This window comes from Haliotis rufescens, unplaced genomic scaffold, assembly GCF_023055435.1.
Source record: "Haliotis rufescens isolate VD_foot unplaced genomic scaffold, xgHalRufe1.0.p SCAF_6, whole genome shotgun sequence".
Classification (NCBI taxonomy): domain Eukaryota; kingdom Metazoa; phylum Mollusca; class Gastropoda; order Lepetellida; family Haliotidae; genus Haliotis; species Haliotis rufescens.
The window spans coordinates 53,483,376-53,511,036 of record NW_025964334.1 but is presented as its reverse complement, the minus strand read 5'-3'; the positions used below and the strand labels follow the sequence as shown (position 1 = coordinate 53,511,036).

The 27,661-nt window shown below is 40.4% G+C and overlaps 1 protein-coding gene across 7 annotated transcripts in view; it reads left to right on the top strand.

The window, feature by feature from the left end:
- Nucleotides 1-27,661, top strand: part of LOC124138180 (twitchin-like) — a 180,961-nt gene that overhangs the window by 118,037 nt on the left and 35,263 nt on the right. For 4 of the 7 annotated variants that reach the window (XM_048386197.1, XM_048386199.1, XM_048386198.1 and 1 more), the window contains 25 exons: nucleotides 852-956; nucleotides 1,763-1,957; nucleotides 3,509-3,811; nucleotides 4,600-4,757; nucleotides 6,046-6,069; nucleotides 9,026-9,149; nucleotides 9,673-9,975; nucleotides 10,237-10,387; nucleotides 11,239-11,390; nucleotides 12,942-13,060; nucleotides 13,626-13,791; nucleotides 14,685-14,767; nucleotides 15,652-15,871; nucleotides 16,955-17,143; nucleotides 17,436-17,549; nucleotides 18,252-18,356; nucleotides 18,955-19,152; nucleotides 19,764-19,875; nucleotides 20,400-20,572; nucleotides 21,514-21,702; nucleotides 22,363-22,452; nucleotides 23,095-23,267; nucleotides 25,290-25,419; nucleotides 25,936-26,238; nucleotides 27,092-27,203. In XM_048386197.1, the coding sequence (XP_048242154.1) occupies nucleotides 852-956; nucleotides 1,763-1,957; nucleotides 3,509-3,811; nucleotides 4,600-4,757; nucleotides 6,046-6,069; nucleotides 9,026-9,149; nucleotides 9,673-9,975; nucleotides 10,237-10,387; nucleotides 11,239-11,390; nucleotides 12,942-13,060; nucleotides 13,626-13,791; nucleotides 14,685-14,767; nucleotides 15,652-15,871; nucleotides 16,955-17,143; nucleotides 17,436-17,549; nucleotides 18,252-18,356; nucleotides 18,955-19,152; nucleotides 19,764-19,875; nucleotides 20,400-20,572; nucleotides 21,514-21,702; nucleotides 22,363-22,452; nucleotides 23,095-23,267; nucleotides 25,290-25,419; nucleotides 25,936-26,238; nucleotides 27,092-27,203 (3,991 nt within the window). The remainder of the gene's footprint in view (nucleotides 1-851; nucleotides 957-1,762; nucleotides 1,958-3,508; nucleotides 3,812-4,599; nucleotides 4,758-6,045; nucleotides 6,070-9,025; nucleotides 9,150-9,672; nucleotides 9,976-10,236; nucleotides 10,388-11,238; nucleotides 11,391-12,941; nucleotides 13,061-13,625; nucleotides 13,792-14,684; nucleotides 14,768-15,651; nucleotides 15,872-16,954; nucleotides 17,144-17,435; nucleotides 17,550-18,251; nucleotides 18,357-18,954; nucleotides 19,153-19,763; nucleotides 19,876-20,399; nucleotides 20,573-21,513; nucleotides 21,703-22,362; nucleotides 22,453-23,094; nucleotides 23,268-25,289; nucleotides 25,420-25,935; nucleotides 26,239-27,091; nucleotides 27,204-27,661) is intronic. The other 3 variants (XM_048386202.1, XM_048386201.1, XM_048386200.1) reach the window with 1 other exon arrangement.

Below are 27,661 nucleotides of genomic sequence, written 5' to 3'. Positions count from 1 at the left end.
GATAACCCTTTTCGTGAACAAACGGTGCCCTGATTTTCAGTGATCCATCCACATAATTTTCTTTACTATTTTGCCTTTTGTGCTAAATGGAATCTGTTTCGGAAGATAATCAAAACTGATTATTCTCTAGCGTTGACATTTGGAATTTATACATTGTATTTGTATAAATATTACTTCATATTTTCAGATAAATACAAACTAGCATAACTTCTTCTATAAATATGCAAGTTAGCGACTAAATGACTATAGAACAAGAAAGTCAGAGATACTCGCTTTACATTATAGACATTTAACAAAGTAGACACAATCTGATATACCGTATTCGACGTAATAAGCGCCCCGATCTAATAAGCGCCCACGGCAATATTTGCTAATATATTGGCTAGTGAACAATCCCAATCAGACCCCCTTCCGATTGATCAATGTACACAAGACTTATTTATTCGTGCATAATACGCACTCGTGTGTTATATCACCCTTAATTATGGGCAATTAAATTCTTGAAAAATATATCTGTCGTTTGTAAACATTTCAGGCTGTTAGCAAAAACCATGAAATTTACGATCTTTCAACTCAAAATAATATTCTAATAAGAGCCCCCTATTTCTAATTTTGAGAGCGCCCTAGGCGCTTATTGCATCGAATACGGTAGTTCTTTATACTGTTGTCAAACAAGATTTTTTTGACAGTGTTATAAGGGTCCTATACTGAGACATTGCTAAAATAGTATAATAAAGTCGTTATACATAAATTCTGTCTACTTTGTAATCCGTCAACTCATGCCTATCAAACAATTTTTGTTGAACTAATTGGATTATTTTCCACAAATAATTTTTTATTTGCTTCTGCAGATGCTCCTGATGCTCCCAGAGACCTTGCTATCGCCAAGTATGACAAGTTCTCCTGCACACTGGAATGGAAGCCTCCACTGGCTGATGGCGGCAACCCAATCACAGGTGAGGAAACTGATGACCTGGGACCTGTGTTTTATTCTGGGACAAGCATCAAACCAAAAATCAATATCAATATTGATATCAATATATAAGAACTTTCATTCAGAATATGTGGGGTCACACGTGGCCTAGTTGTCTTAGGTGCTGCAATTAGAGTTGTGTCCCTTGGGAGGAACCTATGATCATGGGTTAAAATTCCTGTTCGCCCTGATTATGTTTCTAGGTTTGTCAGCATGATACTTGTGCTTATTTCATCAAAGTGGTAAATGTCTGAGACCTACATCACTTTAGGCTTACTCCCACATTTAAGTGACACCTCATAAAAAAACTGGAAAACTGATCAATGTGGCGTTAAACCTGAATATGTAGCTGAATTGTGGGAATTCCTGTAATTTTTCAATGTCTACTGATGGTCAAGAATAAGGTTACACACTGAATATAGCAGATTCTAGATATATCTATACCTGATAATCGAGGAATAAAACAGACGTTAATCTAATGTTGGTCCAATGTTATTTTGACCGGCAGCCCAACATTTGGGCAACCTTGGCTAAATATCGATGGCCAAATATTGGGCCAACGTTGACAAAGAAACATTGGCCAAACATAATTTATTCAATGTTGGGCCACCGGTCAAAATAACATTGACCCAACATTGATGGCCAACATTGGCCCAACATAAGTGATGGCTTTGGCTCAACATTGGCCCAATGTCTGACTGTATCTGGGAAGGAGGCCTCCTATCAACACATATTTAATTGGCATGATATATTTGCAGTGTGTTGTTACTGACATGATTCTGTTTGTAGGTTACGTTGTTGAGAAGAAGGAACGTGGCCGCGACTGGGTCAAGGCGAGCTCCTTCCCCATCCCCGACCCTTCCTTCACTGTGCTCAATCTGAAGGAAGGCAATGATGTGGAGTTCAGGGTGATGGCGGTCAATGAGGCCGGCCCAGGCAAGCCTAGCAAGTCTACACCTCCCCACACCGTCCGGGATCCCATCTGTAAGTGAACAGTCACTGGTCTTGAAGGGAAACAAGGGTGGTGAGATATATAAGAGGGGTGTTGAACCCAAGACACCTACCGTATTCGACGTAATAAGCGCCCAGTGCGCTCTCAAAATTAGAATTAGGGGGCTCTTATTAGAATATTATTTTGGTGGAAAAAACAGAGTTGAAAGATAAATTTCGTGGTTTATGCTGACAGACTGAAATGTAATATGCGACAGATATATTTTTTTAGAATTTAATTGCCCAAAATTAAGAATGCATATAACACACAAGTGCGTATTATAAGCGATTAAATAAGTCTTGCGTATTGATTAATCGGAAGGGGTGCTAATTGGGATTGTTCACTAGCCAATATGTTAGCAAATATTGCCGTGGTCGCATATTAAAGCGGGGGCTTATTACGTCGAATACGGTACTCACTTGGGGATAGCCTTGTGGAGAAATAGACTTTCACAAGTCTCTAAGGCAACAATCAATCTTTTAAATAATAACTTGTCCTATAAAAGACTTGCATCCTCAGACTGACCGATTATCTAGACTTGCCTAATATAAGGATTGAACAACTTTACACCCATGGACTTATCATTTAATACAAGGAGCAAGACTAACAGCAGACAGTGGGGAGATGCTTGAGGTTGGGAGACAGGCAGCAGAAGCAAGCTCCCACTGTGTATAAACAAAGAGGTCATTCCAGCCATCATAGTCCCCTCGCCCTTATCAGTAGATTCCAAATCTCATGTCCGCCTGTCACTTACATTTTGATCAACTATTAGCAACAACTTGAAGCAAATTCCACCGTTCTCGGTCTTTAAAGTGTTTGCCTGTCAAGCAGAAGAATCAGGTTGATTCCCCTTTGGATGAAATGTGTTAGGGCAATTTTTGGTGTCCCCCATTGTGACAAGGCTGGAATAACACTACAGCTTAAAAAAATATAAGAATTGGTTCTCAGGTAATGACTTTTGAAAATATAGTGTGGGCGGAAGGTGGTTGGGTTTTTTTGCTTGTTCAAACTGGTATGTAATCAAATAAACAGTTGTGTACCATTAACCTTTTTTTTAAAATAGAAATAAGAATGAAACATGTGGCAGACTTTATGATGATGCGGGGGGTGCCTGAGAACCAAGACTGTTATTTTGTTAGCCTAAAAGTGGTGTTTAACCACACTAGCACACTTAGTGAAACAAGAAAGACAGGTGAAAAAATATATACTGTTCTATTTTTTCAAATACAAAAATGATAAATTTCAACCCACCACCCCAACCCTATACCAATAATAAAATACCAGTCCTTAATAATTAATTACGGATTATCCCTCACACAAATTGCTGTATAAAACAACAAAGATGTATACACAATTTTGTTCTCTTTAAATGTCCAATTCATGAGGTAGCTCACTAGTGTTCACAGATCCCATTGAAACCAAATGTTCAGTTCTCAAGTGGGCAGCGTATAGACACTATTTTGTTGTCCATAATCACCAGATTATAAGATATTTTTAACAGCATGACAAACCCTCACTCACTGTCTGTAAATGTCCTCCCCCAGTCCCTGCCGGTTCTCCAACTCAGCCCAACGTGGACAAGATCACCAAGAACTCTGTGGGACTGTCCTGGAACAAGCCGACCAGCGATGGCGGCAGCAAGATCACAGGGTACATTGTTGAGAGGAAGAAGAAGGGAGAAGATGATTGGACAGAGTGTCTGACTCTTCCCGCTAGTGTCACACAGGGAACTGTGGGTAATCTGAAGGAGGGTGATGAATACTCATTCCGTATCCGGGCCGAGAATGGTGCCGGGCCAGGAGAACCCAGCAGGCCAACAAATGTGCTCAAGGTTGAAGATCAACCAGGTAGAGCTACCCACCACCCTTTGTCTTATTTTACTTAAATTTAGCAGTGGAAAATCATGGGAAAATGTTGATTCCAGAACGAGCCCTGATGGTTGATATATAATTTGTCTTTATGACTTATAGTTGCATCAGTTTTACTTGTTTAAAACCCATGTTCAGAATGGCCAGTGAATTCCTAGCTCAGAATCAACTGCAAGAACAACAGCAGGACATCATAATGGTTTAACAGAGGGCAGTTATGATTCAGGTTGTAAAATAGAATATTTCAATTTTGTTATACATGTACTTTCTTACCATCAGAGACCACCTCCGTGGTCTAGTGGGAGAGCGTCCCCCAGGAGAGCAGTAGGTGCGGGGTTCGATCCCCGGCCGCATCATACCAAAAGATGTTAAAAGATGGTACTTGTTGTTACCCTGTCTGCCGAGGCATTAAGGGGCTAAAACAAGGACTGGTCGGCTCGGAGTCAGTATACTGTGTCTGAGTGGGGTATTCATGTTAAACTGCGGCATGGTATCTCAGTGGACTAGCACTATAAATCGGCATCAGTCCGGACTAGTACAAGCAGCCACACACACACACACGTACATGCACGTCGCTATATAAGTGCAATATTCTTGGACGCGACGTTAAACCCAATTTCACTTTCACCTCACCATCTTACCATCGGAAATTATATAGTAAAAAAAAAGTTGTGGAATATGATTGGGGCTTCTTCAGGATCATATGTTGAATGTATGCATCAGTAAATTGTGCTTGCTGTTCATGATCAAACAATCTTGCTCTGCAGAGAAGCCCAAGATGGATATGACTGGCGTGAGGGACATCACGGTCAAGGCGGGACAAGAATTCCAGATCAAGATCCCCTTCGTAGCCACACCCAAACCCAAAGCTACATGGAAGCTGGGGGATGATGAGGTGGAGGAATCTGCTAGAACTACATTCAAGGTGAGGGTCGTTTGTTAAATCCAAGGGAGATAATTTTATTGCAGAACTTGAAGACCACTAGTAAATATATGAATTGCTTAGATTCATTTTATTGATGTTAGTGAAATTGTTTTGTAGTGGAAAATTTGCTTTTATGATGTTCACATATATCGTTCTGTCTTTAATGAATGTTTTACTTGTGTAAATTTGCTGTACGACTTATATGTAGGATATAGTTGGTGTGTATGCGTGGGTTTGTTTATAGAAGAACATCTGTAGCAGTCTAGAAAGTATTAGTGTAGGCCAATAGTACCGTCCCCAGCACTTGGAATCTCCAAATATTGTTTTTAGTCATACAGTCACCAAATATGACCAACCAGGAGAAAAGGGACCTTATTGGCGTATATTTTAAAACTACAGTATCTTAGGATCACAAAATAATATTCAATTCATATTTATTTCAGCGATACACGGCATTAAACATTTTCTGCAAAGTCCCATTTTCAGATTAATAACTATTTATATACTGATTGCAGTTTTTAGATATAATGTCTGATCAATTGTAAGTAGCCATGTATACTGAAATGTTTTGAAAAAAATGTTTTTCTTACATTACAAACTAACGATTGAAAAAAGGGATATTTTTGTACAATTCCAACACGTGGAGATTTTTACAGAAGGAAGTTGACATGAAACATCTTTCTTTATGACATCACGGCACAATTGAATCCTAGCACCCAAAAGGTCCCTTTTTTCCAATAGTGTTTTTAGTCAGACAGTCACCATCTTTGAAAATTTACTAAGCTACGTACAATTTTTTTTTGTTTTCTCACAAGTTTGTTTATTTAATATACCACATACCATTCATTATCCTCTGAATTCCATTTTGAAACAAAACTACTATTGACCTGAATATTCATGTGTGTGATCTACCTGTATATTCACACCTGTGAACTACCTGTATGTTTTACCTATCCACACCATTTCACCCAACCTGCTACCCATGAAGACCCGGGTTAGAATAGGTCTTCAGCAACCCATGCTTGCCGTAAAAGGCGACTTTGCTTGTCGTAAAATGCATATGCGACTAACGGGATCGGTTGGCCTGGCTCGCACGTCATTGTATCCCAATTGCGTGGATCGATGATCATGATGTCAATCACTGGATTGTCTGGTCCAGACCCGATTATTTACAGACCGCCATCATGTAGCTGGAATGTTGCTGAGTGGCGCGTTAAACAACAAACAAAACAAACAAACAATGACCCTTCCTGCAGTACTGAGAGCACTTTGTTTTGCATGTGTCTAGATTCTAGATGGTAAAGGGCACAAGGTCAGTTGTACAGCCGTTGGATGAGTTTCCTCTGTATATGTTCGATGAGTAGCTAGATCCAACACCTGGTGTTTAATGAACATCATCTTTATCATTAACATCTCATACTTTCAACTGAGTGGAAAAGGAAGGATCTATCCAAGAATTTATCTCCTCAATAAGGGAAAACATACTTTGGTTTGTACGAGAAGTACGAGAATCTGTACTTTACTAAGAAACTGTTATCTCAAATATGACTTTTGTTATGCTCTTGGTTTGTTGATAAAAAATGAAATTTTTCATTTTTCATTCTGGGTATTAAAATTCATAATTTAAAGTTTAATGACAATGTATTTGAAAATAGTAAAATTGGAACTGAAAATTATTGATGACTTTTTGCAAAACCTACGGCCAAAATTTGGTCCCTGGGAAAATCTGGATAAGTCCTTACAAGCTCAATAAACTCAGGCCATGTGTTTAAGTCTCTTATTTTTTCATTGTCCGAATCACTTTGTGACTAACACTTTTGTACAGTTGTCACTGTCATTGTGAACTAGGTATTAGACATGTTACTCTTACAGTGTATGCTACTGAGATTGTTTGTAACTAAGACAAAAAATGTTACTGTTTTGCCTTTTGCATTTTTTCAAATAAACTGTCGGGCTAAAGAAAGTATACCCCCGTGTTTGATGGTGATGTATTTGATATGGGTATCCTAGGCAACGCTACATGCTTCATATCAATGAGTATCTCACAACGGGTTATGTTTTCAAGTTTGCAGTGTTTCAGCCTAGTAACGCTTTAGTAGCAGAAGTAACTTTTGGGGTGAATCCAACTTTCAAATGTATATTTTCTGTTGTCCGGCAGTTCAAATTAATTTTGAATTATATGTTTCACACTTTAGAATATATTGTTCTCTTTTGACTAACAAAAAATATTTAGAATTTTTTTTATGATTGTTGTTAATAAGGCCAGACCTATTTAGTTTGTAGTGAGTGAGTGAGTTGGGTTTAACGCCGCTTTTAACAGTATTCCAGTTATAACAGCGTGTCAGCTTATTGTGGGAGGAAAGCCCGAAGTGATGCAGGTCTCAGACGTTTACCACTTTGGTGAAACCCACGAGCATGGGTATGGCGCTGACAAACCTAGAAACATAATGGGGCGAACCGAGATTCGAACCCACAATCGTAGGTTTCTGGCGTGCCCAAGGGACACAACTCTGCACAGTGAATCACAGCGCCTTAGACAACTGGGCCACCCATGCCCCCATTTAGTTTATGATATGAGCAATTTAAGTCTGTTCACATGTTCATTTGACTAGGGGCCGAAGTGGTAAATGTCTGAGACCTGTATCACTTCAAGCTTTCCTCCTACATTTAGCAGACATGCTGTGATGTAACTGGAATACTGTTCAAGGCAGCGTTAAACTCACTCACTCACAAATTCCAATTGACATGATAAGACTTTTATCGATACATTGTTCAGTGTGCATTTCGAGAATTTTTACCTCAAAAGTTTTTTTGGTAATTTCCCTCCTGGAATTATTTATCGATTTTGCCTGTTTCACTTCCTGTCTGTTGGCAAATTGTCTGGTAAAATTGCACAAGAAATTAAATGATCTGGCCTTGTTGTCATGGTTACATACCAGATATTGTAATAATGATGTGTATCACGGTTGATGATGACATTCTCTCCATCATCTAACACTAACATTGTTCTATACTGATGCTGTGTAGACAAGTGGGAGCCTAGTTTGCCCTGTTTCATGTTATGTAGTGTGGTATCGGTGTGTCACATTACCAACACAGCGATATAGTATCCTGTATCTGTAGAAGTTACCCATTCTGTAATGCCATACGACATTGGCACCAGGTGTGTCATCAGACCTCAACAATATTGATTGGTGCTCATGCTGTCATCCACTTGTTTATCAGCTTCAGACTGTTTCAGACTGTTTCCATGGTGATGTAACTGAGCTGAAATATTGCTGATTGGCATGAAACAACATCCACCCCCTCTCTCTCTCTCTCCCTCTCTCTCCTCTCTCTCTCTCTCTCTCTCTCTCTCTCTCTCTCTCTCTCTCTCTCTCTCTCTTCTCTCTCTCTCTCTCTCTCTCTCTCTCTCTCTCTCTCTCTCTCTTCTTTTTCTCTACACATATATATATATATATTTATGTAGGTACCGTATTCACCAATTTAAGCAACCTGGGCACTTAAATTGACAAAAGGGGAACACAAGTTAAACTTTGATTAAACTAAAAACGTTTCAGTACTGGTTGCAAGGCAATAATATACCTATATGTCCACTCCCATTTTCTGTCAAAAACCTGGCGTGTAAACTTTCTGTCTTAGTAGGAGTTATAAGGATTACTTACAGATCGGTCAAGTTGCTCTGGGGGCGCTTATTGGAACGGGTGCTTAATACAGTGAATACGGTAGTAAAACTCGTAATACTGGACTACCATAACAATGAGTGTTATTTTGTGGCAATATTTAATTGTAGATGTGTGTGCAATATTGAAATATATTCATAGAATCACAATAGACCTATTTGTAGGTGTGAAATCACGGATATATAGTGTGTGATAATGGTAGACCTTTATTTAACAATGTGAGAGCTGACACCAGTCGGTACTTACGAATAGACATAATGTGTGATAAAACTGACAAGCTTTAGTGAAGCGATGATATAGACAGAAGTGTAACAGTTTATGATGTAATTGTCTGCATCTAACATCACCCAATAGAAGCACTTAGTTACGAAGCACTTAGTTACGAAGCACTTAGTTACGAAGGGCTAAGTTACGAAGCACTTAGTTACGAAGCGCTTAGTTACGAAGCACTTCTAGTCAAGAAGCACTCTCGAACAAATATGCTAGCCATACTTGTAGACAAAATTGATACGCTTTATGGTCACAAATGGCTAGATTTTCATACATATGGTCACAGAGTTTGACATGTTTGTTCTGACCTTTTAGCTTGGAGAAGATGTTGCTGTTCTGGCTGTTGCTAAGTCAAAGCGTGAAGATGCTGGCCGATACTCTCTGACCTTGAAGAACCCGTCTGGATCAGAGACTGTGCAACTCAACGTCAACGTCCTCGGTAAGTAGATGATACAAGCTGAAGGAGATGAAAGATAATTTCTCAATGATGGAACCCTTTCTATGCATCGGAATTTCCACATCATCTTGCTAAGGCTAAAAAAATAATAGTCTTGGTCCTAAGGCACGGCCCACATCATCATAAAGTCTGCCTCACTTTTCGTTTTTATTTCCATTATAAAAAAAATGTAAAAATCTTTAATACATTAAAAAAATGTGATCCAATATAGCACGCAGTTACTTCCCTTTACATGCACACTGCTTTACTGCGCATCTCGTGTTATTGTCATGGCAGCAATGGGAGTTTGTATGCATGATTTTGTAGGGAGGCCCTTTCCAAGGTTGATGGTACACAACTGTTTATTTGGTTACATAGTTTGAACAAACCGCCCCCCCCAAAAAAAAAGAAACACTGTCGCCCACACTATATTTTCAAAAGTCATTGCCTGAGAACCAATTCTTTTATTTTTTTAAGCCTAATTTAGGACAACAGATTTAGTTTTCATGTCCTATATTTGCTTCAGACAAACCCAAGCCTCCGAAGGGACCGATCACTGCATCAGACATCGATGGTGAATCAATGACCTTGAACTGGCAAGCACCTGTTGACACTGGTGGTGAGCCAATCGCCAACTACATCGTGGAGAAGCGCAAGGCGGGCAGCAACCGGTGGCAGAAGGTCAGCAGCTTTGTGTCCAGCCCCAAGTGCACCGTCCGGAACCTGGAGCCCGGGGAGAAGTACGAGTTCCGCATCATGGCCGAGAACACTCAGGGTGTCAGCGAACCACTCGAGACAGAGGAAGCTATTCTATCCAAGCTGCCATATGGTAAGAAGAGTTTTATTAATGCTCAAATGTTTTTCTTAAAAGAGAATTTATGGCAAAGTAAACATAATTTATGGATAACTTCTTTATTATCTGTAAAGGGACATTTCAGTATAGATCCTTATACCATTGTCAAGCAATGGTATAAGGATCTTGACTTGACATGGTATTAGGATCTATACGGAAACAATGTTTGTATTGATCTTTGATTTCATCATCTTCATTATCTAGATTTGTACCTCATTGTCGTCAATATATTCACAGATCCCCCCGGTGCCCCCAGCTCCCCCAAGAGTATTGGAACCACCGAGGACTCCATCACTCTGTCCTGGAACCCACCCAAGAGAGATGGTGGCGCCGAGATCCTGGGATACCAGGTGGAGAGGAGGGAGAAGGGAGACAACAAGTGGACCAAGTAAGTGGCGCTAATGGACAGTCACATAACTCAGATGCTATAAAGACAAAACTGTTGTAGTTATATATTACCCATAGGGTATGGATATAAGGCTTAGAACTTATAAATTAATTCACCCAGGACAAATAATGAATATTTCAGCATGTATACCACAAATAGGTTCTTTGGTTCAATCGAGAGAATCATTTAAAGGAAGTCATCGAGATATACCCAAAGGCTGCAGACCTAAAGTAGCACATGATGTAACTGTGTTACAACTGAATCCCTTTCTGCACACAGTGTGATAACTACAAGGGTGCCGTTGTACGATCTTAGCGCTAAGATGATTCTTACTCCCATAACTTAACATAGACTTACGACAGTCGTAGCGCTAAGGTTGTTTTGTGCAACGGCACCCTGGACAGTGCAGGAAAACCCAGTGATGCTAAAAATGATTGGTTTGTTTGGGGGTTACACAGCAAATGGAGTAAGCGCTTGATGGCTTACTTGATATACCAGAGACTCATTCCACAGTCTGATCTTAGGGTCCTCAGTCTATGTTAAGGTATGGGACCTATGACAGATTTAGCGCTAAGATCACTCATCACAACAACAAAAATTCAACATTGTCAATAGGATTTGTTTTATCTAAAAGAAAATCCTTTAACAAATCTTTTGTGGAATGAACTTAGGGTCAAACATTGTCCATAGGGTTTATTGTTTATCATGCCAATTTTTTACTTTGAAAAAATAAGTCAGTATGTTTAGATATGTCCTACAACCGTCGTGTTAAATAATGCTGACCTAGCCTGTATTTTGTATTCTGAGAGAGTGAGATGATTGACACTAACTGTTGGTGTTGTGTTGCACAGGGCCAATGTGTCGGACATCGGTGACACAGAGTACACCGTGAAGGGTCTACAGGACGGCAAGGACTACGAGTTCCGTGTGTGTGCCGTCAACGCCGCCGGGCCAGGTGAACACAGCGAGTGTTCCGACGCCATCAAGGCTCAACCACCCCCAGGTACGTCAGCATCATCACTTGCTGTAGAGATGAGGCTTCTGTAGAATAAAGTCTACACAATGTTCATGATATGCTCAGCTGATTGCCACAAAGTTCATAAACTGCCGGACCAAAAGAAATTGGATTTGACCAAAAAATGTCAAACGTTGTCAAAACGTTACTAGACTGTAAACAGTGTCTGAAACACTGGTCCAAAACAAGTCTGATACAAAACACATTTGGATTTGACCAAAAAATGTCAAACATTGTCAAAACGTTACTAGACTGTAAACAGTGTCTGAAACACTGGTCCAAAACAAGTCTGATACAAAAAACATTTGGATTTGACCAAAAAATGTCAAACATTGTCAAAATGTTACTAGGCTGTAAACAGTGTCTGAAACACTGGTCCAAAACACGTCTGATTCAAAACGCAGCTATGATACCCTTATCAAATACATCACCATCGAATAACCATTTCTTTTTTATTTCTTTTTTAAGCAGCATTAAAAATGGGTGTATACTTTCTTATGCCCAACAGTATAGTTGAACTCATGGTAGTGTTAACCTCAATCTCATTAAAATCAGATCTTAGTCCTTGCTACCACTAAACAAAGATCTAAGGACATCACATTACGGGTCACATCAGGCCGAACTTGCTCGAACTTGACTGACCAATGGAATGACTAATCAGAAGGCAGCTTTCTCGTGCTTTACGGCTTTAATTTCAAATTGACGACTACGCTTCGAAACATATTTTGACAAATTCTCGATTACAAATTTGAACCTGAACAAAAGAACATTCTGGAATGGGTAATAGATGGTCTAGATTGTAAGGATTCAGTCGTTAAACCCGTACCCATGTTGAAGTTTTCGAGGATGCATGATTAGAAATCACATTCCGACTGTCACTTTCATGATCTGGTAAGCGACGCTCTGATTGGTCGGATGAAAGGTCGTTCTGATGTGACCCCTACTGGGATGTCCTCAGATCTTTGTTTAGCGGTAGCGAGAACTAAGGTCTGATTTTAATGAGATTGTGTTAACTTCAGTAGCCTTGTAATTTAAGCTTTTGTACATTATCCCCAAGTCTAAGTTCAATTTCCAACACAGTTTAATGCTTAAAAGCCCAATTTTGGTGACTCAGCCATTACATTGCTTGACTAAATGCTGAAAGTGACTTGGTTGGTTGGTTGGTTTGTTGTTTAATGCCGCACTCAGCAATATTCCATCTATATGATGGTGGTCTGTAAATAATCGAGTTTGGTCCAGACAATCCAGTGATTGATATCATGAGCATCGATCCACGCAATTGGGTTCGATGACATGCATCAACAAAGTCAGCTAGCCTGACCACCTGATCCCGTTAGTCGCCTTTTACGACAAGCATAGTTACCTTTTACGGCAAGCATGGGTTGCTGAAGACCTATTCTACCCCGGAATCTTCACGGGTCTGAAAGTGACTTGAAATGAGACTCTATCACTCTTCCTTCCTTCCTAGCCTTTATGTGGTGTGTTCCCTCTGCCTGTGATGAATGTGTGTCAAATTATATATTGTGATTCTGTTTCCAGTGGCGCCAAAGATTAACCGAGACTTCGGAATCCGTGATATTGTGGCCAAGGTTGGAGAACCATTCAAGATATCCATTCCGTTCAGTGGCAGACCTATTCCTACTGCAGCCTGGACTCAGGTCAGTTCTCAACACTGGACATATCATCTAGGTCGCCTGATCATTGCGCCAATTTTATTCCTGATTATATATTATTGTAAAGGTTCAGGGGGAAAGAATGTTTAAAAAATTGACTGAGATTGACTGAAGATATGGTATAAATATCAAAATTGAAAAAATTCATCCATTATACAAGCAACTTAATAACTTTTTCTGAATTCATGTTGATGATGGATGCATGAAAAAGATACTTGATTAAAAACTCGAAAAAAAATGTGTTTTATTTAATTTGACTGCTTTTAATTAAAAGACAGCATTTTATTACATTTTCACTTTAACAAATATCATGGCAGTCTCATATGTAAAAGAAGAAAAAATTGCCTGTACTAACACTGAATACAGTATATAAGTGAAAGGGAAATAAAATACACCATTTATTTTCTTTATTTCTTTATTTTTTTTATACTTTCAAACAGTGGAATGATGACCAGTGTCATGTTTGAAATAAAGTAGAAACAGTATACCTAGGCCTAGATGATGATGATGATGATGATAATGATGATGATGATGATGATGTATGTTGCAGGGAGGTCTCACAGTCCATGAGACAGATCGCATTAAGTTCAGGAATGATCCTACAGAGATCTTGTTGCTGAACAAGAAGGCTGAGAAGGGTGACACGGGCAAATACACGGTGCTGCTGACCAATGAGAAGGGCAGCGACTCCATCTCACTCAACGTCACAGTGTTCGGTAAGCTGCTGCTTCAAGTCATCGCAAACAGTCCCGAAAATTAGCCTGAAAATAAGGAGATTCTTGTCATGACCTGATGTTAAAAGTTACAAATTAATGTGGTTCGTTAATTCAAATATTATAGCAGAAAAACCCAGAGACCCTAGGACCCCTAAACATTGGCATATATTTGTATAAATTCTTCTTGTACAGAAAGTTTATTCAAATCAGAAACTGGTACAACAAGTACAAAGATGATACCAGAATTGGGTTGTCCTTTTGATGGTTGGTAGGCTGGCCCAGTAGATAGTGTGTTTGCTCATTCAGCCTAAGACCCGGGTTTGATTCTTGAACAGGCAAAATTTATCCTGCTTTGTTTCCTGCTTTGTAGGGCTGGGACTAGTCCAAATTAACTACCTGGGTACCCACTCACCTATTATCCGACCCAACCCAGGTACCCGCTGTAGGTCTCAAGAGATGGGTACAAAATGTCCGATTGGGACTAGTTTGACTGACCCTGGCAAAATGTATTTAGATACACGTATAAAACGATCTGGTCATGCGTACACTGAAGTTGACTAAAGTTTTATCTTTATTCAAACATATGAAAGTCAGAAGGAATGGGTACATAGTCAGAAAGAAAAGCGAACATTAGTGACTTGTAGTGTAACCATAGAGTTCTAGATAATGTTTGTCATTAAACAATATATCACGTGACTAACCACAGATCCGGGTAGTCCTGTGGGTACCCGGGTCCTACTCAGTACCAACTCGGCCTGAGTACCCGAGTTACCCGTCCCAGCCTTACTGCTTTGAGATGGTTGCCACATTGCTGACATTGATGAACCACACACATAACTTACTGGATGTCTTGAGTGTAGATGCTATGTTCTAAAACTGCCCTTTGTCCTCAGATGCCCCATGCAAGCCAGAGGGACCCCTCGATGTGTCGGAAGTCACACCTGACTCCTGTATTCTGAAATGGTCCCCACCAAAGGTGAGTGATGATGTGTCAAACTGGCGTCTGAGACTGACAAATTTGAGTTTTCATTTCATATAAAATTTCATTATACTTGTATAGTTTCATTTTTAGGTCAGTAATTAATGATGAACTTTTACCAATATTTACATAGATGGTCAGTTGAATCAACCATGTGAATAATTTTTATCTCAAGTTAGTTCACAGGTCATTTTTTTCTCATTTTAGTTCACAGGTCATTTTTTTCTCAATGTAGCTCTCAGGTCATTTTTTTTCTCAATTTAGTTCACACAGATGGTAAGTGATCACTATAAGAAGTAACATTGCAAGCAGATGATGTGTTTGTTAATAAGCTTAAAATTAAAATAAATAAACAAAAACGGCTGTCTGCTTTGTGTGGCAAATTGAAGATTTACTTTTCTTATTTAGGCCTATTGTTTAGGATGCTATCTTAAACACCCTAAATTTAAGCTAAAGATAATAAAATAATAAATTTTACTCTATTCGACGTAATAAGCACCCAGGGCGCTCTCAAAATTAGAAATAGGGGGCTCTTATCAGAATATTATTTTGGTGAAAAGAACAGAGTTGAAAGATCAATTTCGTGGTTTATGCTGACAGCCTGAAATGTTTATATATGACAGATGTATTTTTCCAGAATTAAATTGCCCATAATTAAGGGTGCATATAACCCTCGAATGCGTATTATACACGAACAAATAAGTCTTGTGTCATTGATCAATCGGAAGGGGTGCTAATTGGGATTGTTCGCTAGCCAATATATTACCAAATATCGCCGTGGGCGCTTATTAGAGCGGGGCGCTTATTACGTCGAATACGGTAACAATAATACTAAATAAAGAGAGAAGCCTAATTCCATGTGACCTGTCTACCCTGAACAGGAGGATGGCGGCAGCCCCATCAGCAACTACATCGTGGAGAAGCAAGACAAGAAGACGGGCAAGTGGGAGCCAGTCACCAAGTTCGTCCGCGGAACCACCTACGAGGTGATGGGCCTTACTGAAGGCCATGAGTACAACTTCCGTGTGTCAGCCGAGAACGAACATGGCATCAGTGAACCGCTGGAGACCACCATGTCTGTCTGTGCTCAGTACCCCTACAGTAAGTACCGAATCACCGGTAGATTCCAAGAAAACATGTGTACAGCTGATTGCTTTGTCTGGCTTAGTTTACGAGAAAATACACAAGGTAATCCCTGGATATAAAACAATGCCTAGCAGAACAAAAAATACAATTTAAACGGTAAATCGACATGTTTGGTGATTTTTTATCTCAAATTTCGAATTTGTACTGATCAAGTTTCTCATCACCCGTTCGTTTACCGGACTTCGCTAAAGGGGTACCGTTTAAATTTTTTTCTGCCCTTGGTATTTGAATTAATTTTTTTTCCAAAATACTGAATCTGCTAAAGGGGGGTGCGCATTATACATGGATGTGCACTATACTCAAGAAAGTACGGTAGTGAGCAATCAATAAAATATTGTGTAGAAGTTGTCTGTCCGTGTCCAGTAGCTGTACAGTGAGTTGTGTGGATTATTCAACTATTTTGCTTAACAAAATAAAAAAAATCGGTTCTCAGGAAATGTTTTTTGAAAATATAGTGCGGGCGGGCAGTGTCTTTTTTTTTTGTAGTTCAAACTAGTATGTTATCAAATAAACAGTTGTGAAATCAAATAAACAAATGTGTAAAATCAACCTGGGAAAGGGCCTCCCTACCTTAAAGTATTCCTTGATGAGTAAAATACTGGAATACTGTATTTGACTACTGTTGGACTATTTAAGGAATGGACATAAAAACGAACATGCGGTGAACTTTATGATGATGCGGGCGGTGCCTGAGAACCAAGATTATTATTTTTTTAGCCTTGTGTAAAGATTGTCTATCTGTATCAAGTACCTAGGCAGTGGTTCAACACCCAATACTGTGGACTATTTAACAATTTATCTGGTTAAGACCATCATGCTGAAGTTATATAATCAAATTTTGAGTTTTAAGAAGCCTTAACAGTTTTGAAATGGTAATCAGGCACTATATATAAGTAAACAATACATATATCTAACAGTAGTAAAAAATGGGTCGATAATACCGTAAAGTTCAAACAACTTCACCTTCCATCAGGATTGATCATTTTTCAAAAATGCGAAGTAGGAAAGTATTTTCATTGTTATGTGTATCATCTCCAGCCGCGCCCGACGCCCCGTCTACCCCCGAGGTGCTGGATGTTGATGACGGCAGCGTGACACTGTCCTGGGCTCGTCCCAAGAACGACGGCGGCAAGAAGATCCAGGGCTTCGTTATTGAATACAAGGAGCCTAGCAGCGGCCGATGGAAGACCTACAATGAAGCTCCCATCAAGGAAACAACCACAACATGTGAGTACACAGGGCAGGGCAGGGCAGGGCGGGGCAGGGCAGGGCAGGGCAGGGCATGATTGTACTGATGAGGCAGGGCAGGGCAAGGCAGGGTTGTACAATTAAATAATCTTTTCTTGTCTGAATGATCAATTTTCCATCAATGACTTATTGTTGATGATTGTCATGTTTCCTTGTGAGTGACAATAACGCTGGAACTAGATGTTCAAATTGCTGTTGATGTTGCTGTTGATGATGTTGATGTGTATGTTGATGTTGATGTTGATGTTGATGTCAATGATTGTGTCCCCAGTGGAGGGCTTGAAGAAGGATGGGGAGCTGGAGTTCCGTGTCAGGGCCAAGAACAGCGCCGGCCTCGGAGAACCCAGCAGCTCGACTGGACCCGTCTTGATCAAACCCAAATACAGTGAGTAGATGTGGAGACACACGCAGTAGACACAAGCAGCGGACACACGCAGAAGACGCACGCAGTAGACACACGCAGTAGTCTACATAGCCAAATTCGCCCTGGGATGTTTCAGAGAGTGTATGCCTGCTCTTCACTTGAGACACATACAGTAATCCACCTCCCTTCCGTTCATGTCAAATGATGTTTCGGATAGTATATACCAACTCCTTAGCACATCTCTCTTTCTCTCTTTGTTCAAATGTGAGTGAGTGAGTTTGATTTTACACCGCTTTTAGCAATATTCCAGCAATATCACAGTGGGGGACACCAGAAATGGGCTTCACACATTGTACCCATGTCGGGAATGGAACCTGGGTCTTCGGCGTGACGAGCGAACGCTTTAACCACTAGGCTACCCGACCCCCCCGTCTTATAACACCCATAGAGTTGCCATGTTAGAAACTGATGCGACTAAATGGATTGGGTGGTCATGCCCAAAGACTTAGTGGAATGCATGTAATCGTACCTCAGTGACATTAGACTTTGCTCATTACATTATCGACTGATTTGTCAAGTCCAGACAAATAAACAAAAACAAATAAACAACAAACAAATACATCCTTGACATTGTATGCGAGACATTGCACAAGTCAAGACATCTCCCTGCTGTATCCTCTACCCACATTCATTTATATCAAACTCCTCCTTCTCTCCCTCCAGCCAAACCCTCGGTGCCAGGTGTGCCGTCCCCCGCCCACATCGGCCGAAGCTTCGTGGAGCTGAAATGGGACAAACCCAGACTGGATGGCGGCAGCAAGATCACAGGTATGGGCTAAACCTTTACACTTACCATTGATTCCATGCTAAATCAGAGCAAAATAATAAATACTTTTATCATCCTTTGATAATTAATTAATCATAAGATTCTTCAGGCTTATTAAATTAACATGAATTGTAAGGTGTGAAATGTGTACGTTATTTGAAGGTTAATTCTCTAGAGCAAATCAAGGTCAGACCAGCTTAATTTTTTATGTCAATATGCAAAGTGTAAGAGGGCAAGTTAGAAACATTCTAAATATTGACCTAATTTGCAATGAATTACCGAAATCACTCATTAATCAGTCTCGTTAATCCGACACAGTGATCAGCGTAATGTAACATAACAATATGAATTTTTCATTTTTCATATTTTTATTACGCATTTGTGTCATTAATTATGGTGTAGTTGTCCAATTTTCGATCACGAACGTTGATACTACTTAATTTCGTTTATCCGACATACTCATTAATCCGACATAATCATATGCAACCAACCATGTCAGATTAACAAGACTTGACTGTACAATGCTTTTCAGAGGCAATTAGTCGTACACGATGAAGCTCGATATGTGACCATGCATTTCACGTATTTTGTATTTTGCAGGTTACATTGTTGAGAAGCGTGAGAAGGGCTCCACCTACTGGACAAAGGCAACAGACTACCCATGCATCGACAACGCATACACTGTTGCCAACCTGCCAGAGAATGCCGAGTTTGAGTTCCGAGTTATTGCTGTCAACACGGCCGGAAAGAGCGAACCCAGTTTGGAGTGTGCTCCAATCAAAATCAAGGAGAAAGTCGGTATGTAAACCAACACCGATATGTCAACATACAATTTGTGCATATCATAGACATGTCTGATTTGGGGACTGACTGACTGGTTACTATTTTAATAGTGACATTTTATTTAGTTTTCGTCAATATTTTGTTTATCAAGTTTGATTTTGAATCTGATGTCAGTTTGATGATAATTTTTATCAAAACAAGAAAAAACAGGGTCCCGTTCCACAAAGTGATTATAGCACTTAGACAATCATAACTCCCATACTTTAACATAGACTTATGACTCTCATAGCACTAAGACGATTGTAACTCCCATACTCTAATATAGACTTACGACTGTTGTCATGCTAAGACGATCGTAACTCTCATACTTTAACATAGACTTATGACTGATGTAGCACTAAGACGATCGTAACTCCCATACTTTAACATAGACTTACGACTTTTGTCGCGATACGATCACATTGTGGAATGGAGCCTGAGCCTTGACAAAAACATTACAAATGTAATGAAAAAAATCTAAAAATTGTTGTCATGTGCATTACTTGCCTTAGCGATTACCTCTATTTTGTTTTTTGAATACTATTATTTGCCTCGCACTTGTATCAACTGTTTTCCCTCCCTTACAGTCGGATCTGAGCCAGACTTCATCAAGAAGCTGCAGAATGTCAAGGCCGCTCTTGGCGGTGAGGCCAGTTTTAGCGTGGAGTTCAAGAGTGAACCAAGACCAGAAATCTACTGGTATGTAGTTAGTTTTCAATTCTAGTTTGAATATGATAATTTTGACCTGTGTTCATAAACTTCCCAAATATATTGGGATGCAAATCATTTAGTCAGGACATTTTTGTAACATATGTAACGATCACATGTTTATTTGTTTGTTTAACCCCACACTCGGCAATATTCCAGCTATATGACAGTGGTCTGTAAATAATCGAGTCTTGACCAGACAATCCAGTGCTTGACATCATGAACATCGATCCACACAATTGGGATATGATGACATGAATCAACCAAGTCAGTGAGTCTGACCATCTGATCCCATTAGGTGCCTCTTACGACAAGCATGGGTTGCTGAAGACCTTTTCTACCCGGATCTTCAAAAAACACATGTGAATGCATTTCAGCTTCAATGTAGTTCTGAGAAATGTTTTTGAATTTTTTTATATTGGAGTCCATCTCAAATCAAAACATGTTTATTTAAAACCCTAACATTTTTGTTGGAAAACAGACTGTTTTTGAATTCAGTATAATGTATTCAATAGGTTCAAGAATGGAATTGAAATGGGCTCGTCAGGACGTAACCGTATGCGCGTAGATGGCAGTACGTGCACGTTCACCATCGGTGAGGTGTACGACAAGGACGCAGGTGACATCACGTGTGAGTTAGTCAACAGCCTGGGACGCGTGTCATGCTCCTGCAACCTCGCTGTGCTGTGTGAGTATATACAACACTTACATATTTACTTGTTTCGTTATCTCGCAATATTGTGTTACAAAAACAGCAGTAATAATAATAATAAGCTATTTTCATTGTGCATATTTCCACACCACTCAGGGGCATGCTCAAAGCACTATTATTACCCCGGTCACTGGATCACTGTTGCACTTAAGAATCATTCTCAGCTCCCTTGGGAGTATACAACCCATGCTGCCTGTTAGGCGCTGTTAGGCGCTAGAAGGTTCTATTTCTAGTCCAAAACAGTTACAAATAACCAAATTTGTGACTTTTTTCTTATTTATGAAGTTATTTTGATCATGAAACGCAACTTATTAATCAAATCTATGTCATATTCTAAAAAAAAAAGACTCTAGGATACTTAGTTATTTTGATCATGAAACGCAACTTATTAATCAAATCTATGTCATATTCTATAAAAAAAAGACTCTAGGATACTTAGTTTAATTAAGAAATAAACGACGAGTGAGAGTTGTTTATCGTACAATAAAACACTGCAGGGAGAATAAACCATGAGGTGCGCAGCAACATTTTATCAACATCCTAAAAGAGGTTGTACAATAACGTTGTCCAATATATGACGTAATCAAGTTGCAAGTGCATATTCGAATCTCCAGAAATGACGTCATGATATAACAATGTTTTATCGTGAAATAAACCACCCTTAGTATATTCATAGTTCTTTGCGATTTATCGCGTTGCTATCTTATATAATGTTCTACATATGTTTAATATTCCTGGCAGTGGGCTTGACGTGTGGTTAGTGTGTCATACTTCAGAGTTTCATCAAGGACAAGTTATTTTGTTAATGTGATGCCGATTCTTGGTGTCCCCTATCATATCTTGACTGGGGTATACTAAAAGCTGCATGAAACCCAACTCCCTCACTCACTCACTCTGTCTGCTCATCATCTCCTCAGCGCCTCCTCGTCTGGAGAAGGACATCCGCGACCAGAAGGTTGAGAAGGGAGAACAGTTCAAGATCAAGATCCCTTTCAGTGGAACAGGACCCTTCGACGTCAAGGTCAAGAGAGACAACAAGGACGTTCCTGAGAGTGACCGGGTCAAGATCTCTGTGTTTGATGAGTACATGACTCTCGTCATCAAAGGTAACTATTCACAAATAAGAAAAACGATAGATCTACCTTTTATTACATCACATCGCATCGCATCGCATCGCATCGCATCACATCAAAGGGACCTTATGGGTGCTAAGATACATTTGTGCTGTCACGTCATATAGAAAACATTTCACATCAAGTTACTTCCGTAAGAATCGCCATGTGTGCGGACTGTAAAAAATATCATATTTTTCTCTTGTTAGTTCGTAATGTAATACTAAACATTATTTCAAAACATTTCAATCTACTTTTACTTAATCAGACATCTTATCTAAAAACTGCAACTATTACATAAAAAGTCATAAGTCATAAATGGGACTTTGCAGAAAATGAGTCCAAATGTTTGATGGCATGTGTCTCTGTAATAAACAGAAATTGCAGCTTATCAATTGTATTTTTGTGATCCCAAGATACCGAGTTTTAAAAATGAGAAGTCAAAATGTGATTTTTCACCCATAAGGTCCCTTATCTCCTGGTGGGTCTCATATATTCATTTATCAAAGACAAACCCTGGTTTTATGGGGTAAGGAGGTCAATATGTCTAACACTACATATTTCTCAAAGTCATATGTCATTGCGGTTGCTCAAACCAGGTGTAAAATCACACAGTTTTGTAAGCGTTTGACCCGATGTTTTTGTTTGCTCCAGACTCGGACATCGACGACACCGGCGCCTACAAGGTCGAGATCAGCAATGACAGTGGAACCTGTACTGCTCCTTTCAAGCTCAAGGTCGTCAGTAAGTGCTTTGAGAATTCTTTTCTAAGTCTATTGTCTTGAACTATAGTGAGTGAGTTGGGTTTAACGCCGATTTTAACAGTATTCCAGTTATATGACAGCGTGTCAGCTTAATGTGGGAGGAAAGCCCGAAGTGATGCAGGTCTCAGACGTTTACCACTTCGGTGAAACCCACGAGCACGGGTATGGTGCTGACAAACCTAGAAACATAATCGGGGCGAACCGGGATTCGAACCCACAATCATAGGTTTCTGGCGTGCCCAAGGGACGCAACTCTGCACAGCGAATCGTGGCGCCTTAGACGACTGGGCCACCCGTGCCCCCGGCTTAGTTAAGAGAAAATACACACAGTAATCTTAAACTCTGCATATAAAACAATGCCTTGGAGAGCAAGAAATACAATTTAAATGGTAAATCATCATGTCTAGTGATGTTTTATATAAAATTTCAAATTTTTATTGACCGAGTTTGTAATAGATGTTATGTTGTGTTTGTCATCTACCTCCTACGATTCCACCTCGGTTAAACCGCTGATCGTCTTTTACTCTCATCAATTACCCTGACCCCAAAGATAGCGTTGTAGCGAGGGATCTCTGTCGTTATATGATCTGAAGACAATAACTGATGGTGTCTGTTATCCTAGGCCCTCCATACACTCCCACTGGACCACTCAATGTGTCGGACATCACCAAACACACATGCCGCCTGGCTTGGAAGCCGCCCAAGGAGGACGGTGGCGCCAAGGTGACATCATACGTCGTGGAGAGACAGGAAGTGGGCAAGCCCTACTGGGTGACAGTCTCCTCACAGTGCAGGGTAAGCTAGATGCTGCTATCTTCATGACAACTGCTATCACTTGATATTTATGTTGTTTTAGCCATTGTCGCTACTGCTGTCAATTTTCTGTGTCTTAACAACCATCTTTGTTGCTGAAGCTTGGGGTATGAAAGCAAACTTGGCATAAACCTATTAATCTGGCCCTCATTTATGTGGAAGGATTTTAGACCAAACTTTTATATACAGTTGGAAACAAACATCATCATGTTTTAACCACTAATATAGGACAAAACAAACACTGTTACCAAAATTGAACTGTTTAATCTTGAATTTCCCTTTGTTGTGGATTCAAATTTAAAATAATTAAAAACTTTAAGTTTATGTGTCAGGTGACCTATTAACTTTGAATATAATGAGCCAGGTACCTAACACAGGGTAAATGACCAGTACTGCCCAGAACAGAGGTCATTGCTGCTTATCAGGACTCCTTAAAATTGTGCAGCAGGTTACAATTTACTCAGGAAACTTGATTTTACCTGGACCATGTTTGATGAGAAACTAACCTGAAGTATTGTCATCATAACTAGCCCATGGCTGCATCTTGTTAAGGCCAAGGCAGTAGATTGACATCTTGTTAAGGCCAAGGCAGTAGGTTGACATATTGTTAAGGCCAAGGCAGTAGGGTGGACATCTTGTTAAGGCCAAGGCAGTAGGGTGGACATCTTGTTAAGGCCAAGGCAGTAGGGTGGACATCTTGTTGAGGCCAAGGCAGTAGGGTGGACATCTTGTTAAGGCCAAGGCAGTAGATTGACATCTTGTTAAGGCCAAGGCAGTAGGTTGACATATTGTTAAGGCCAAGGCAGTAGGGTGGACATCTTGTTAAGGCCAAGGCAGTAGGGTGGACATCTTGTTAAGGCCAAGGCAGTAGGGTGGACATCTTGTTGGGGCCAAGGCAGTTGGGTGGACATATTGTTGAGGCCAAGGCAGTAGGGTGGACATCTTGTTGGGGCCAAGGCAGTAGGGTGGACATCTTGTTAAGGCCAAGGCAGTAGGGTGGACATCTTGTTGGGGCCAAGGCAGTTGGGTGGACATATTGTTGGGGCCAAGGCAGTAGGGTGGACATCTTGTTGGGGCCAAGGCAGTAGGGTGGACATCTTGTTGGGGCCAAGGCAGTAGGGTGGACATCTTGTTAAGGCCAAGGCAGTAGGGTGGACATCTTGTTAAGGCCAAGGTAGTAGGGTGGACATCTTGTTAAGGCCAAGGCAGTAGGGTGGACATCTTGTTAAGGCCAAGGTAGTAGGGTGGACATCTTGTTAAGGCCAAGGTAGTAGGGTGGACATCTTGTTAAGGCCAAGGTAGTAGGGTGGACATATTGTTGAGGCCAAGGTAGTAGGGTGGACATCTTGTTAAGGCCAAGGTAGTAGGGTGGACATCTTGTTAAGGCCAAGGCAGTAGGGTGGACATCTTGTTAAGGCCAAGGCAGTAGGGTGGACATCTTGTTAAGGCCAAGGTAGTAGGGTGGACATCTTGTTAAGGCCAAGGTAGTAGGGTGGACATCTTGTTAAGGCCAAGGCAGTAGGGTGGACATCTTGTTAAGGCCAAGGTAGTAGGGTGGACATCTTGTTAAGGCCAAGGTAGTAGGGTGGACATCTTGTTAAGGCCAAGGCAGTAGGGTGGACATCTTGTTAAGGCCAAGGCAGTAGGGTGGACATATTGTTGAGGCCAAGGCAGTAGGTCGGACATCTTGTTAAGGCCAAGGCAGTAGGGTGGACATCTTGTTAAGGCCAAGGTAGTAGGGTGGACATCTTGTTAAGGCCAAGGCAGTAGGGTGGACATCTTGTTAAGGCCAAGGCAGTAGGGTGGACATCTTGTTAAGGCCAAGGCAGTAGGGTGGACATCTTGTTAAGGCCAAGGCAGTAGGGTGGACATCTTGTTAAGGCCAAGGCAGTAGGTTGACATACTGTTAAGGCCAAGGCAGTAGGGTGGACATCTTGTTAAGGCCAAGGCAGTAGGGTGGACATCTTGTTGGGATGACTGCTCATGTTGTGTTGTGTGTGTCAGGATACCTCCCTGGACGTGCAGGGTCTCTATGAGAACAGCCAGTACCTCTTCCGTGTCAGTGCTGTCAACGAGTTCGGACAGGGAGAACCACTCACTGCTGAGAGCGCCATTGTAGCCAAGATGCCATTCGGTAAGCATGAGACAAAAAGAGATTAGTTTTTTAGATTTTTTGACTTTACATGCACAATGATAGATTTGCTTATAATTGCAACCATCTTGTAATGAATTTTAAGCCCATAGGGATATGATGGAATAGGATCTAAGTATCAAATACTTGTTGTAGGAGCTGGCTAAAAATGGGAATCAAGTTGTAACATGTGTTACCACACATGCTCTAATAGTTTTTTTTAACAGGGAAGAGAGAGTAAATAACTGACGTTTTCAAAGCAGTAATGTTATTGTCATTGATGTTCATTTCAGGTACAAAAAAGCAAATACTACTAGACCCTACAATGTACACATAAACTGTGTCATTTTTTTTACTTTATTTTTTTTAAATTTTTGTTTTTATTCATCTCAGCAGGTACAGCATATATATATATACATGTCATGTCAATATAATTGTGGTACATGGTTTTCAAAAAATGTACATCTTTCCATACAATAAATTCTTGCTGTGTCATCATTAAGTTGTTTCAATTGACAGACGCTCCCCAGGCCCCTGGTACTCCAGAGGTCACGGAAGTCGGTGGTGACTTTGTCAGTCTTACCTGGGATAAACCCAAGTCTGATGGCGGCGGCCGTATCCATGGTTACTGGATTGACAAGCGTGAGCATGGCACTGATAACTGGTCCCGCATCAACATGTCGCCTTGCCTCACCAACATGATCAACATCCCCAACCTCATTGAGGACCGCAAGTACGAATTCCGCGTGTTTGCTGAAAACGAGGCTGGTTTGAGCAAACCATCCACGGCCTCCAACAGTGTCAAGATCAAGGATCCTAAAGGTGAGGAATAACATCTGGTGCCCTGGGCCCCGTTCCACAAAGCGATCTTAGCGCTACGATGATCGTAAGACTTTGTTAAGGTATGGGACTTACGATCACCTTAGTGCTCAGATCGCTTTGAGGAACGGGGCCCTGTTCCACAAACTGATTTTAGTGCTCTACTATCATAAGCCTTTGTTGTAGTATGGAGTGACAATCAACTTAGCGCTAAGATTGCTTTGTGCATCGGGACCACTCAGCTGCAGCTGTTGAATTGTTAATGTTGGTTCAGTGATCCTCAAACATCTTCTTGAGGCAAGGGAGTTAACTGTCTGTAAAAGTCCAGTTCCCACCCTTGCCGAAGTAGGACGAAATTTCTGGGTTTGATCGTAGCGCCACCAGTGGCTATTAAGAGTTATGTCCCTTCTATGTCCCTCCTATTGACCAATCAGATCCCACCTCTGATATCACTTGCATTTGCTTCAAACAAAATGGCGGCACCCTGTCAAGACGATCTGATCAATAATCAAGATTTATATTGTAATAAAACGGGTCTTTATTTGTGCAGTGCATCAAACCATGTGGGCACCTTGAGTAAACACAAGAAAAGATTTGGAAAATATCTGTTGACGCTATGTTGACAATACACATGCTTTGCAAATCTTGCAATTAACCAAAATCTGCACGGCGGTTTATGAAACTGCATGGTGATTTTATTATGAGATTTAGTCCATAGACTCATTAGTCCAGCCAAAATATAACTCGATAATTCCAGCCTGGACTTTTATAGTCAGCTAACTCTCTTGTCTTGGGAAGATGTCTTCAATAAGCTTCTAGAGTCAGTTGTAGTGATGTTGCATTGATGGTGTTGCAGCTGCTGTTATTCCCGAGTTCACCAGTGGTCTCCGCAAGGTACAAGCAGTCCAGGGCAAGTCGGCCCGCTTCGAGTGTGAAGTCTCAGGAACTCCCAAGCCAGATGTCCAATGGTCAGTATAACCTGTAACTGTATTCGACGTAATAAGCGCCCAGGGTACTCTCAAAATTAGAAATAGGGGCTCTTAATAGAATATTATTTTGTCGAAAAAAAACAGAGTTGAAAGATCAATTTCGTGGTTTATGCTGACAGCCGGAAATGTTTATATATGAGAGATATATTTTTCCAGAATTGAATTGCCCATAATTAAGGGTGGATATAACAAACGAGTGTGTATTATACGCGAATAAATAAGTGTTGTGTACATTGATCAATCGGAAGGGGTGCTAATTGGGATTGTTCACTAGCCAATATATTAGCAAATATCGCCGTGGGCGCTTATTAGAGCGGGGCGCTTATTACGTCGAATATGGTAATCACTCCTTCATAATTATAAAGCATTACATATACAGTACTGTATATGCAAATATAAGGAAACCAACTTAAATATCATTCAGCGGCAGAAAATGG